The 15,178-nt window shown below is 47.6% G+C and overlaps 1 protein-coding gene across 10 annotated transcripts in view; it reads left to right on the forward strand.

Moving 5' to 3' along the window:
* The first annotated feature begins 4,114 nt into the window (after positions 1 to 4,114).
* GYG2 (glycogenin 2) overlaps positions 4,115 to 15,178 on the forward strand; it is a 53,538-nt gene continuing 42,474 nt past the window's right edge. The window contains exons 1-2 of one of the 10 annotated variants that reach the window (XM_055376357.2): positions 4,115 to 4,299; positions 5,385 to 5,519. Coding sequence is in view for 8 of the 10 variants with exons in the window: in XM_019019469.4 (XP_018875014.3) it covers positions 5,513 to 5,519 (7 nt within the window). In the remaining 2 variants the exon portion in view is untranslated. The other 9 variants (XM_019019469.4, XM_004063733.5, XM_019019471.4 and 6 more) reach the window with 9 other exon arrangements.

Genomic DNA, 15,178 nt, shown 5'->3' on the forward strand with positions numbered 1-15,178 from the left:
CACCCATTCATCTATCATCATTTATCTATTACCTATGTATCATTTATCTATTATGTCTATACATCTAGCCATCCATCATCCATCATCATTATTTATCTATTATCTATCATTTATCTAATATCTGTCTTCCTGTCTATCTTCTTCTTCATCATCATCATCATCATCAATCTCTTATCTATTTATCATCTATCTCCATATATGTATGTATCTATGTATCTCTATATCTATCTATCATCTATTTATCACCTATCTATCTCTCCATCCTATCTATCATCTATCTGTCCATTCATCCTATCTCATCTATCATCTACCTATGTATCATCTATCATGCATCTACTGATCTATTTATCTATCCATTATCTATCTATTTATTTATCATCTATCTAAACAGTGGCTTACAGCCTAAGAATGATTCTGCCCCTGCTCCTACCAGGGGACACTGTGCAATGTTTGAGGTCAGTTTTAATTGTCACTACTGGAAAGTGTGCCAATGGCACCTGGCAGATGGAGCCCAGGGATGCTGCTCAGCACCCTACAGTGCACAGGATGGGCCCACCTCAGAGAATCCAGCCCTGAATGCCACAAACGCCTTGGTGAAAAACTCCAGTAGTAACTTCCATCTAACCTTGGGAAAGGGATCAGGTTGACAGTCACATCATTCTGAACAGTCCAGGAGGCAGGAGCTGTCTGAGTCATTTGTAAATGCACCTCTTGTTAGAACACTCATAAGACCCTTTCCCGTAGGAGGATCCTCCCTTACCCAGAGCAAGAGCACAGCACTCCACGGTTTCCCTGCTGGAGCAATGAGAAGCCAACACAGGCCCCATGGAACGAGTTGGCAGCACAAGGCTGTGCAGACATCTGGCGACTATTGGAGCCAACAAGGAGAAAGCATAGAAGCTGGGAGAGTCTCCCCTTCCTTGCACAAGAACTGAGACTTCCTTGGAGGTGCCAGCTTCATCCTGGCATTTCTCTTCTTTGGGGCTGGCATCCAGAGGATAGAAAACTGAGGTCGTACTGGCAAAGGGGGCTCCGCCGGGGCACTTCTTGGCTCCTAAGGATTTCCCCAATGCCTCAGGGGCTGGACGGATTTGAAAGTGGACCCCCTATGGAAAATGATACAGAGATTTCTCAAAGAACTAAAATTTTATCTACCGGTTGATCTAACAATTCCATTACAAGGAATTCGCCCAAAGGAAAACAAGTCATTATATCAAAAACACACCTGCACTCATATGTTTATTACAGCACCATTCACAATAGCAAAGATACGGAGTCAACCCAGGTGCTCATCGACAGGTGATTGGATACAGAAAATGTGATTTATGTGTACAATGGAATCATATTCAGCCATGCAAAAGAATGAAATTCTATCTTTTGCAGCAACATGGATGAAACTGGAGGCCATTATCTTAAGTCAAATAACTGAGAAAAAGAACGTCAATTACCACGTGTTCTCACTCATAAGTGGGAGCTAAATAATATGTCCACATGGACATAGAGAGTGGATTAATAGACACTGGAGATACAAAAGGGTGAGAGAGTGGGAGGTTGGTGGAGAATAAGAAATTACTTAATAGGTACCATGTACACTATTCAGGTGATGCTTACCCTGGAAACCCAGACTTCACCACAACTCAGTATATCTATGTAACAAAATTGCACTTTACCCCATAAATTTACACAAATAAAATAAAATAAATCAGTAAAATTGGATATGTCAACCTGTTTAAAACAAACAAATGCAGAAAAAAAACATGTTGTAATAACATATAAAAAATAAATAAAGATGCCTTCTTGATGCTTAATATGCCCTGCAGATATCTTACAAAGCCCCAGTAGTCATGAGTTAAATTCTTGCCTGTAGCCTGCTGGAGGTCAGAGATCGCCTCCACTGTTTATTTACAGCTCTGGCCCCATCTATGAAGTAGAGCTAAAAACACCACCGATACCTGTCCCCAAGGCTGAGCTGATGCAGGAACAGCCCTCAGTACAGTGCCTGGTATCCACAGACCATCGATCATCCTAGGTATTCATCTAGATCAGGAAGGCCTGACTGTAGCTTGTGTTGATTGCCATTGACAGTTTCGGCAAGAATCTGGGTTCCTTTGCTGTCTCTTTCGGATGGACACGTGAAGGCTCTTCTCCAAGTAAGTTCACTCATTCAACTCATGCACTCATACATGCATGCACTCACACCATCATCACTCATTCAACTCATACATGCATGCACTCACACAATCATCACTCATTCAACTCATACATGCATGCACTCACACAATCATCACTCATGCACTCATACATGCATGCACTCACACAATCATCACTCATTCAACTCATACATGCATGCACTCACACAATCATCACTCATGCACTCATACATGCATGCACTCACACAATCATCACTCATGCACTCATACATGCATGCACTCACACAATCATCACTCATTCAACTCATACATGCATGCACTCACACAATCATCACTCATTCAACTCATACATGCATGCACTCACACAATCATCACTCATGCACTCATACATGCATGCACTCACACAGTCATCACTCATTCAACTCATACATGCATGCACTCACACAATCATCACTCATTCAACTCATGCACTCATACATGCTTGCATTCACACATTCATTGATTCATTCACTTAATTCACTCATGCATGCATGCATGCATTCACACTTTCACTTATTCATTCATGCATCCATTAACTTGCCCATGCATTCAATTCATTCATTCACTCATACATAATACATTAATTCCTGAAGTGTATGCAGTCTTCACTCATTCACTCGTGTGTGTGCATTAACACACATGCTAGTTTGTTCAGCTCATTCCTGTACTCATACATATTTATTCACTCAGTCATTCGGCCACGTATTCACTTGTCATGTATTCTCTTCATTCACTTACACACACATTCATTCCTGTATAAATGCATGCCTTCACGTGCTCAATCAATCCTGCATGCATGAATTCACTCACTCATGCAGGCATGAACTCACTTGTTCACTCACTCATTCATGCACTCACTCATGCTTGTACGAATTCGCTTATTTACTCATTCCTACACTCACTCATGCAGGCATGAACTCACTTGTTCACTCATTCATGCACTCATGCATGCGTGAATTCACTTGTTTACTCACTCATACATGCGCTTATACATGCATGAATTCACTTCTTAAGTCATTCATGCACTCAATCATGTATGAATTCGCTTGTTCACTCATTCATGCACTCACTCATGCAGGCATGAATTCGCTTGTTTATTCACTCATGCAGTCACTCATGCATGCATAAGTTCACTTGTTCACTTATTCATGCACTCACTCATGTAGGCATGAATTCACCTTTCACCCATTCATGCACTATGCATGCATGAATTCACTTGTTCACTCAATCATTCATGCATTCAACTCATTCATTCACTCATTCATAGATTCATGCCTTCATGCATGCATGCATGCATTCACCTATATTTTCCACACAGTCACACCTCCATTCATGCATCTATCTCTAAATTCATTCATACATGCATTGGCTCATTCATGCCTTCAACTCATGCATTTATGTGTGAATGCATTCATTCCCTCCTTGGAGCAAACATTGATTCACTGTTTCATTCATTTCCTGGCCTGCTCATTCATGAGTAGTTGTTTGTTCATTCACGCCTCACATGCATTCACACATACATGCACTCACGCATACATGCACTCACCGCGTGCGTACAGCCACTCGCTCGTTATGCATTCAACAGCTGAAGCCTGAAACACTCATTTATTCTCTCTTTCGTGCACTCATTCATTCATTCATTTATGCGTGCAAGTATGCGCACGTGCATTTTTCATGCATTCGACAAGATCGCGTATAAGCCCTGCCTTCTCCCTCTGGGAGGCTTCCAGAGCGGCCTCCACTCTTGCTGCGCGCTGGCCTTGGGCCCAGGGCCTTAAGTCATCGCAAACGTTTACTTTGGAGCTGGCTGATTAAAGGTTAAATGTCCAAACCTAGAAACCGCCGACTGCCGAAGGGGCCGCGGCGGGCGAGGGGCGGGGCGCGGGCGTGGATCGCAGCCCCCGGCGGTTCACGGGTCTCTCTTCCCGGCAGCCGGGGCTGGGCACCAGGCGGCGCGCGGGCTTGCGGGCAGGGGCTGCAGGGAGGAGGAGAGGACCCGCGCCCGCCGGGGCTTGGCGGAGGCGGGGCCGGGCTTCCGGACAGAGGCCAATCGCTGCCCTCGGGGCCTCCAGCGCCGGCTCTGGGCCGAGGCAGCCAGAGCGCGGAAGAGGTGCGGGGGGCTGTAGGGGGCTGCAGGGGACCGTGGGCAGTGGAGGAGGCCTGGGCGCGGCGGGGGGCCGGGGGGCGCAGAGGCTGCCCGAACGCCTAGGAGGTCTCGAGGGTGGGTGGCGTACAGCGGGGCGGGGGCGCAACCCAGAGGCCGAGGCTGGGGGCTGGGGGAGGGGCGCCGGACTGGAGTGCAAAGGAGGGGCGAGGGGCGCAGGGGGCTGGAGGTCAGAGGTTGCCCAAGCGCGAAGGAGGGGAGGGGTGCGGGGCGCGGGAGTAGGCCAGGAGCGCTTAGGGGTGAGTGCGCCGAGCCAGGGCACCGAGTGCTGGGGAATACAGGCCGTCCAGGCGCGGCGGGGCGCGGGGAGACGGAGGCTGCCCCAGTACGGAGGACAGACGGGGCGGGGGCGTAGGGCTGGGAGGCTTGGGGAGGGGGGCGCGGGCCCAAGGCAGAGGCTGCGGGAGCGCGGGGCAAGGGAGAGGTGCAGAGCGTGGAGGGGGCTCGGGGGCGCTTGGGGAGGATGGGCGGCAGGCCGGGTCGGGGAGGAGGGGCGGCGAGAGGCGCACGGGAAGGCCGGGGGGCTGCACTGGAGTGACGGGGGAGGGGGCACCTGGCCGGGGGGCGCGGGCAGAGGCAGCCCAAGCTCGGAGGAGGTGCAGATACTGGCGTCCGGGAGCGCAGGGGTGGTCCAGGGAGTGGAGAGGGGTGACCGGGGGGCGCCAGCTGGGGTGGAGGAAGAGGATGCCCAGAACTCCAAGCAGGTGCGCGGGGCGGCGGGGCAGCTGCTGACACCGCTGAGGTCGGGTGGTGTCCCGGGGGCGTTGTCGTTGCTGGGCGCATGGGTGTTAAGACGCAGCGGGGTCGCAGGTGACTGTGGGGAGGACAGGGGGTCAAGGGGCCCCTGGCCAGAGGGCACGAGGCTGACCTGGAGCGCCAAGGAGGAAGTGCGGGGCGTGGAGGTCGCAGGGGCATCGGGGGAGGCAGGGGCCCCGTGGGGCGCAGGTGACATGGAGTGGGTAGGAGGCCGGGGGTGACACCGGCGGGGCCTGCAGCCGAGGGTGTCGAGACTGCCACGCTGTCGCCCCCAGGCCTGGAAACCCACGCGGATTCCCGGAGACGGCGCCTCTGCTCTGCGGGTTCGTGGCGAGGAAGTCCACCCACTGCTCCCGGGCGCAGGTCTGCAGGTCCGCGCCCACTGCCCGCGGCGCCACTGACCATGTCGGGTGAGTAGCTCAAGCTCCTTCAGTTCAGCCTGCCTGTTCCTACTGGCTTGGGTGAGAGATTGGTCTGCACTGGGGAGAACCCCACTTTGACCGCAGGATTGCCCCAAACCCCGAGTCTCCCCCTCACTGCCTCGCCCAGGTCTTTCTGGGGCTGGAGGGAATGGAGATACCAGCCTCAGCTGCTGGGAGGGGGTGATTTACAGCAAGTGAAGGGGGTCTTGGGATTTCACCAGTTTCCTTTTGTAAAATATAGTCCTGAAACTTTCAATGGGCTTGTTTCTTGGGAATAGCATTGAACTGCCTGAGACTGTCACTGCCTGGAAGGCGGATGGGAAGAAGTCTGTTCTCCTGAAATGGCCCTAAAGCTCTGGGAAGAGGCTGCCTTGAGTTCTTAGAACTCAGACCACGGTTTTAATTTCTGTTTCCAGTACAGATACACGGATGGCCCGGCTTGGTGGCTCAGGCCTGTAATCCCAGCACTTTGGGAAGCTGAGGCGGGAGGATTGCTTGAGGCCAGGAGTTTGAGACCATCCTGGGCAACATAGGGAGACCACATCTCTAGGAAAAAAATTTAAAAATCAGCTGGGCATTGCGGCACCTGCCTGTAGTCCCAGCTACTAGGGGAGCTGAGGTGGGAGGGTCCTGAGCCCAGGAGTTCCAGGCTGCAGTGAGCTATGATTGCACCACTGCACTCCAGCTTGGGTGACAGAGTGAGACCCTGTCTCTAAAAAACAACAACAAAATAAGAATCCAGGTTAATCCTCCTGCAGGCAGAGGGCTGGCTGGCAGGAATGGCAGGAAAGGCCTGCCCCCCGCAAGGACCGGTGAGCCCCATCTCCCTGCCCTTGGGTTTTGTGGACATCAGATAGACTGGTTGACTTAAGAGGCCTAGATATGTGAACAGAGCGTAACCTCCTCCCATAAGAAAGATGCTGGTTCTATTTTTTATGATTAAATCATTAAGACACCTCCGTCTTGTACCAGACCACACTGGATCATTCATGAGTGCATTTTATGTATTTATTTTTAAATGTATATTTTTTAAATTTTGTAGAGACAGGGTCTTGCTGTGTTGCCCAGGCTGGTCTTGAACTTCTAGGCTCAAGCAGTCCTCCTCCTTTGGCCTCTCAAAGTGCTGGGATTACAGGCACGAGCTACCACGCCTGGCCATGAGTGCAATTTAAAACACACAAACAGAACAGATGACTTTTTTATTCAGAGGAGAGATTTGGTAAATCACAGAGCTGCTTCTCTCCTGTTTTTTCCCACTCTGGACTTAGAGACGAAAATTGTCGGGGCAGGGATCTTAAGGGCTGTTTTCATGGGGTGTACTGGAAGAGTCTGTTCCAAGGAATGGCAGAAAAGATTCTCTGTTCTAGGGACGCGTTTGGAGCTCTCTAAAGTGAAAGCCACACATTTCCCCAAGCCTGCTAGGGTCTGTATAATAGCAGCATTCAAGACGGACATTCGCATACATCTTGGTCAGCCTCGTGCCAGAAGAGAAGACTCAACTCTTTGCAGAAAACAAAAACCACCTTTGAGTAGAAAAGGGCTGAGAAGGAAGCTGCTAAGGTTATTTTGAGGGGTGATCAGAAGATTCCTTGAGTGCAGGGGGCAGGCAAGGGGTAGAAGGAAACAGTTTTCACAGATTCATAAAATTCTCAGCCACTGTAATCTCCAGACTGGACTTGATTTTGTGACAATGTCTCCTTTTTGTGGGCTGTAGTGCAGTGACAGGTTTTCTTGCTGTTTTTCCACTCCATGCCGTTGCTGAAAGTGTCCGCCGCAGTGGCACGTGGAGTGGAAACTCCCTGTTTGAATGCAGTAGCATTGGATAATTGTGGATGTTCTCTGGCGCCGCACCAGGACTTGATCACCAGTTGTTTCTTCAAGGCAAGGCGATGTGGAAGCTAAGCCCTGTCAATCAACGTTTCATCTTCTGTTCTATTTCAATCTGCTGGTCTGTCTTTGCACTTTAGATGGGTTTTACAGTGTCCTGGATGGGAAGTGGCTAACCTTCAGGAGGTGCACATTTTTGTTCCAAAGCAAAAGTCTGAGTCTCGGATCCCTTGTTGCTGGAGAGAGCTCTTGTGCCAGCTGGTGTTGTCTTGTCATTGTGTGACTGTGGTCAGTATTCCCCCAACTCTAAACCAAAGAGAGAAACAGGGTGTCCAGTAGTTCCATAAAACTCTCACTCTAAATGCAGCCCTGTCTGCATTCTCTTTTGTGTTTGAGATCAAGGTAGGTGTGGGCAGGGCTGGTTCCTCCTGAGGCCTCTTTCCTGGGCTTGGTCCTCCCAGGGTCTTCCCTTTGTGTGTGTCTGTGTCCTAATCGCCTCTTTTTTTTTTTGAGATGGAATTTTGCTCTTGTCGCCCAGGCTGGAGTGCAATGGTGCAATCTCGGCTCACTGCAGCTTCTGCCTCTTGGGTTCAAGCGATTCTCCTGCCTCAGCCTCCTGAGTAGCTGGGATTACAGGTGCCCGCCCCCATGCCCGGCTCATTTTTGTATTTTTAGTACAGATGGGGTTTCTCCATGTTGGTCAGGCTGGTTTCGAACTCCTGACCTCAGGTGATCCACCTGCCTTGGCCTCCCAAAGTGTTGGGATTACAGGTGTGAGCCACCACGCTTGGCCTAATCTCCTTTCTTATAAGGACACCAATCCTATTGGATCAGAGCCCACCCTAGTGACTTAATTTTATCTTAATCTCTTCTTTAAAGACCCCATCTCCAAATACAGTCACATTCTGAGGTCCTGCAGGTTATGATATTCATATATGAATTTTGGAGGTGCACAATTCAGCCCATAATAGGATAACTCATTTATTTGAATACTACTGTGTTTTTCTGCTGGGGCTGCCATAACAAAGTCCCACAGACTGGGCGGCTTAAACAACAGACATTTACTCTCCCACAGTCCTGGAGGCTGGAAATCTGAGATCAGGGTGTGGGCAGGGCTGGTTCCTCCTGATGCCTCTCTCCTTGGCTTGTAGATGTGGTCTTTCTCTGTATCTCCACAAGGTCATCCCTCTGTGTGTGTCTGTGTCCTCATCTCCTCTTGTAATGAGGCCAGCAGTGCTACTGTATTAGGGCCCACCCTAGTGACCTCATTTTACCATAATCACCTCTTTAAAGACCCCATCTTCAAATACAGACACATTCAGAGGTTCTGTGGGTTAGGGTTTCATCCTAGGCGTTTCAGGATGGGTTATCATCCGTCTCTAACACCCATTAATCCTCATGTTTTCCCTGAGGTCCCCATGAAGAGCCATAAAGCCAGCACACGTGGTTATCAGTCAATGATCACTCTGCCATTTCTCTTAGTTGTCACTGAGATCCTCATGAAGAGATTAAAAAAAGCAGCGCACATCGTTATCAATCATTGATCACTTTGCCAGTTTGCATAGTTGTCACTCACGTCCTGATGAAGAGATAAAAAGGCCATGCACATGGTTATCAATCATTGATCACTCTGTCATTTCTTTCAGTTGTCACTGAGATCCTCATGAAGGGGTAAAAAACCAGAGCCTGTGGTTATCAGTCACTGATCGCTTTGCCATTTCTCTTAGTTGTCACTGATGCCCTCATGAAGAACTATAAAACCAGCACAGGTGGCGATCAATCACTGATCACTTTGCCATTCCTGTGTGTTGTCCTCTGCACCTTGCTTTGGGCCAATTCACTTGCATCATCCTTTTCTCTAGACAGCCAGAGGGCCCTCCCTGGCAATGGAGATGAGACCTTCTTACAGGTTTTGGAACCCTCAAATAGCTCCTCATAAGCCTCAGGATGATAGAAAAGGCTGCATATCACCTTTGTAATCCGGGCCCTCTGACCCCATCTCTTCCTGTGGGTCCTTATTCTCCAGCTGCTGTTGCTACACTGTGAGGAATGCAGGATGCAGCATGCAACCTATCATCTCCACCTCTGGCCTTGGCTCATGGACTTTTTCTGCCTCTTCCTTCTTTGCCTTATTATTTTTGGTTCAGTTTCTTATTGGAGGCAGGAGACGGTAGCTATTTTGAGGGCTTTTGTTGGTGTTGGAGTCAGAGGTGACCTCGGACATTTAATTACTCATTGAAGCCCCGGTTTACTTGTTTTTGAAGCACATGTCTGTGTTGGAAAGGGAATTAATGAGAGCGCAGAGGTATGCCCCATCTACACACTCCTGGAGGGATGGGAGCCATATTCATTCTTGTTTGTTGCTCCACTGATTTCTTGATGGATAAGTTCTTCCTGGCCATTTATCCCTGAGCTTGGATGGTGCCCTTTCAAAAACTGCTGCCAGCCATAGGACTTGCCTTGCGGTATTGAAACACCCATTTCTTAGGGCTAATGTTTCTCATGGAGCTGTGGGTGTCTGAGGACAGAGCTTGTACCTTGTCAGCTGCTGGGCCCAGCACCTAGCAGATTCTCGTGCCTGGGAATTGCCTGGGACGTGAACCCACAGTGAACGTGTAATGCACTGAGAGCACGTCATTAGGCCCACACAGACATCTTCTGCCCCTTCATCTTCTTTGTCTTCTGCCTCCAGCTTCAATCCTTCACTCTTTCTCTAAGCAGGTGCCATTGTGTGTGCAGCTTATGGCATAGCACTGTGGACTGGGATAAGCAGTGTCCCCCATAAAACTCATGTTCCCCCAGAAGCTGTGAATGGGACCTGTGAACCCAAAAGTATCTGAGACAGGTCTCAATCCATTTAGAAAGTTTATTTTGCCAAGGTTAAGGACATGCCCGTGATACAGCTTCAGGAGGTCCCGACAACATGGGCCAAAGGTGGTCGGGGTACAGCTTGCTTTTACACATTTCAGAGACATGAGACATCAGTCAATACATGTAAGATACACATTGCTTTGATCTGAAAGGGTGGGACTACTTGAAGCAAGGGGGTTGCGGGGGGTGGTGCCAGGTCATAGGTAGATTTTTAAATGTTCTGATTAGTCGAAAGAGTTATTATCAATAGAAGAGAATGTCTGGGTTATGATAAGAGGTTGTAGAGACCAAGGTTTTATCACGCAGATGAAACTTCCAGGTAGCAGGCTTCAGAGAGAATAGATTGTAAAGGTTTCTCATCAGACTTGAGGTCTGTGTGGATGTTTATGGTGGTCAGCTTTTCCTGAATTCCAAAATGGAGGAGGGTATGATGAGGCATGTCTGACCCTCTCCTCATTATGGCCTGAACTCGTTTTTCAGGTTAACTTTGGAATGCTCTTGGCCAATTAGGTAGTTGCGAGGCCTAGAATTTTAGTTTAGGTTTACAGACCTTATTGGGAAATAGGGTCTCTGCAGATGCAATTAGTTAAGCATCTCAAGATAAGATTATCCTGGAATATTTGGGTGGGCCCTAAATCCAATGGCAGGTGTCCTTCTAAGAGATAGAAGAAGAGACACAGACACAGAGGAGGCCATATGGAGATGGAGGCAGAGATTGGAGTGATGTGACCACAAGCCCAGGGACATCTGGAGCCACCAGGAGCTGGAAGAGGCAGGAAGGACCCTTCTCTAGAGTTTGGTTTTGCAATCCTGGCCTTCAGAACTGCAAGAGAGTAAATGTATGTTGTTTAAGTCTCCCAGTGTATGGTGCTTTCTCACAGCAGTCCCGGGAAACTTATTCATAGGTTTGCTAGGGGAAGGAGTCAGCGATGAGCCCACCAGTAAGCAAAGTGAGCACAGCAGGTAAGATGGCACAAGAGATGAAGGGTCCTGTGTCATGGGAGGTGAGGGACTGTGATGAGAAGGGTGGTCTTGGGGAGCAGGGTTTGCAGGAAGATCTCTGAGGGATGGGTGGTTTTTTCCATGGCCACCATGTGCTGGGAGGAGAGCGAGTTCCAGGTGAGTTAAGGGAGTGGTAGTAGCCCCATGGTAGTAGCACACATCATAGGATGTGCTTGAAGACCCAGAGGGGTGGAGCTGGATGTGGGGACTTAGTGTGGGGGATGAGATGACCAGCAGCCTGGACCCAGCTTACATTTGCAGACAATGAGAAAACCCTTGGCGTTGGGTTGGCTTTCAGGGCAGCTGATGGCTTTCACTCTATGTTGGGGGAGAAAATGTGGTTTTTAAGGACCGAGGAGACAGATAACAGGGACCAGAATCTACAGGGTGGAGCAGAGAATGCAAAGGAGGGAAGCTGTAGCTCAGGGTGATTGATGCAGAGACCCATTTTAAATGTTTTCTAGTCTGGTGCGGTGGCTGGCTCACACCTGTAATCCTAGCACTTTGGGAGGCCAGGACGGGAGGATTGCTTGAGGCCAGGAGTTTGAGACCAGCCTGGGTGACAGAGCAAGAGACCCCATCTCTACAGAAAAGTTAAAAATAAATTAGCCAGGTGTGGTGAGCATCTGTAGTCCCAGCTACTCAGGAGGCCAAGGCAGGAGGATAGCTTGAGCCCAGGAGTTCCGGGCTTCAGTGAGCTGTGATGCTGCTGCTGCACTCCAGCCCTGGTGGCAGACAGAGCAAAACCCTGTCAAAAAAAAAAAAAAAAAAAAAAAAAAAAAAGCCAGGCACAGAAGGACACCTGTAGTCCCAGCACTTTGGGAGGCTGAGGCGGGTAGATCGCCTGAGCCCAGGAGTTTGAGACCAGCTTGGGCAACATAACCTGTCTCTACCAAAAATATAAAAAATAGCTGGATGTAGTGGTGTGCACTTGTGATCCCAGCTACTCAGGAGGCTGAGGTGGGAGGATTGCTTGCTCTCAGGAAGTCGAGGCTGCAGTGAGCTGAAATCATATCACTGCACTCCAGCCTGGGCAACAGAGGGAGACCTTCTCTCAAAAACCACCACCACAACAACATAACCAAGAACCCCAACATTTTCTGTTGTCCCTCTCTGTTAAGATCTCAGGTTAGTTATGCAAGAGTAGAATGTGGGATTGGAGGCAAGGGGACTTCTCCTTACCCCAGAATTCACGTCATAAATGCTCTGCACAGACGAGGCTTCTGGGACTCTTGGGGAGACCTAGGAGGTGGGTAATAGGGATCTGAATCTACACGGTGGAGCTCATGACCCAGGTCAGATGATGCCAAGTTTCATTTTATACATTCTCTGTTCTTCCTCTCCGCTCCTTAAGAGCGCAGGTCAGTACATGGGATTGGAAACAGTGGACTCTTCCTTACTGGGGTATAGGAGTTGGCATGCTAAATATTCTGCAAAGCTTGCTCTTGCAGGACCAAGCATCTAAGTAGCAAGGTCTAACCTCAGTCATCTGTTTCTGGAGGAAAAATCCCAAAGCATGGCCTTTGGAGTGTGATTTAGCCCTCATTCTCAGATTCAGTGGTGAAGTTCAGAGGGGAGCCAATCCCTCTGAGCATCTCGAAGGTGGACAGAACAGTCAGCTCAGGAGGAAATCTCAAAACAACGCCCCTCCTTGGGAGTTCTCTTACCTTTGTCATTGTAGTTCCTAAAGGATGCACTCCTTTTCCTTTCTATTCTTTAATTCACAGGGTCCTTAAACATGGTTCCTCAGATTTCAATAATCTATACATTGGAGATCACAAAGAAATCTTAATATTGCCAATGAAAGGCTAAAAATTGTAAATGGCACTTTATTTTCAGTTTGACATTACTTTGCTGATAATTCTTTTCATAATATATATGATTTGATTTACCTTATTTTTTACTTTGCCATCTGCTTTGCAATTAAATACACACACACACACACACACACACACACACACACACACACACACACACACACATGTTTTCTTTTTAAAGACAGGGCTCTGCTCTGTAACCCAAGCTGGAGTGCAGTGGCACAATTATATCTCACTGCAGCCTCCAACTTCTGGGTCAAACAAGCCTGCCATCTCAGCTTCCCAAGTAGCTGGGACTACAGGCATGTGCAAAAAAAAAAAAAAAAGAAAAAAATTAAATTAAATGAATACAAGTCCATTCTCAGTATGAAACACATACTGAAGTAACTGCCTGAGAAATGGTACGTGGTAGATAAATGTGCAGCAGATGTGCTAATTGGCCTGGGTATAGAAATCTAGCTATTTGGTCTGGGTATACAATTTTAGGTTGAGGACCATTGCACTCAGAGTTTAGATATGGTGGTTTGTTTTAGTGTCCACTATTCATGATAAGAAGTCTCAGTCTCATCCTTAATAGGATTGACCTGTATTTTTATTTTACTTTCATTTTCTTGGCATTTTCACAATGTTCTCCTTAGCCTTGGTGTTTTTAAATTCCAGGAACATATTGTCAGGAAAAGGACTGCTGATTTTCTTTCTTTCTTTCTCTCTCTCCCCTCCTCTCCTCTCCCCTCCCCTCCCCTCCCCTCCCTTCCTCCCTCCCTCCCTTCCTCTCTCTCTTTCTTTCTTTTTTCTTTTTCTTTCTCTTTTGTTGCATACTCTCTGGGCTTTTTAAATCTAAAGACTGACTTTCTGCTGTTGAGAACATTTCCTGTTTAATTTCTTTGAAAACTTTTCTTCTCTCTGTTTTTTTTTTTCTATTCTCTTATTCTGAAACTCATGTTGGTGAACCTTCTGAATCACTCCTGTAGGCTTCTAGCTTTCTGAAATTTTCCACTTGTCCCTTTATTCTACTTTCTGAGAGATTTCCTCAATGATGTTTTCCAAACCTTCTGTTATTTCGTTTTCATTTCAGCAAATCATATTTTTAACTTCTAATAACTATTTCTTATCCTTGGAGTGATCTTTTCTATAGCATTTGATTCTTGGTTTATAGATGTATTCCTCTCCCCCTGATCTTTTGAAAGAATACTAATTGGTGCAGTCAGAATTTTTATGTCTGCCTGTCTGTTCCTTGAACTTCTATTCCATGAAATGTCTGGTATTTCTGGGGTTCTTCCCATTCCACCCCATAACTTTTCAGTTTTCTCTTTTGTGGTGAAGGTGTTTTTCAAATATCTGGTAATGGTTTATATCTACATGTATAAAAATGAGGAATGTCGATTGAGCTGTGCCCACTTGCCGACTCGTCTGAATTTGTCAAGGTTATGCTATAGGTTGGGAATTCCACTTCTGTGTGATGGTAATTATTTTTTTCTTGGGCTTTTTGTTTCCTTTAGAGTAGATCCTATCATCTGATTTTGCCCCTGGTGATGGGTATATTTGGCCTCTGAGAATTCTGCAGAATTTCAGTGACTTCTCCAGTTTCTCTTATTGGCTGACGGTTTTCTCCTGCCTCTTTGTTGGCTTGGGGTTCACACTTGCCTTCCTTAGCACACTTTTTAGTTTGTTCTCCTTTTATCTCAGAAAGAAGGAAAGAGAAACTAGGAGCTCCACATCCACCATCTTTGCTTGGAAGATTCCTGGTTTACACTTTTAATTACGTGATTGAATTGACAAAAATGGATGGACCTTGAAAACATCATGCTGATGGAAAGAAGTCGGACACAAAAGGCCATATGACGCTTGATTCCATTTACATGAAATATGCAGAACAGGCAAATCCACAGAGATAAAAAGTGATTGGTGGTTGTCACAAGCTAGGGAAGGGAGAAAGGGGAGATACTCCTTAATGAGTGCAGGGTCTCTTTTTGGGGTGATGAAATGTCCCAGGATTAGATAGAGGTGGTGGGTGTACAACATTGTGATGAATTGTGTTCTTTACAACGGCAGATTTTATGTCATGTGAAATTTACCGTGATAAATAAAAAGGAAATATGAAATTATTCCATTTTCAAAAGGCTACATAGT

Source organism: Gorilla gorilla, chromosome X (assembly GCF_029281585.2).
Source record: "Gorilla gorilla gorilla isolate KB3781 chromosome X, NHGRI_mGorGor1-v2.1_pri, whole genome shotgun sequence".
Classification (NCBI taxonomy): domain Eukaryota; kingdom Metazoa; phylum Chordata; class Mammalia; order Primates; family Hominidae; genus Gorilla; species Gorilla gorilla.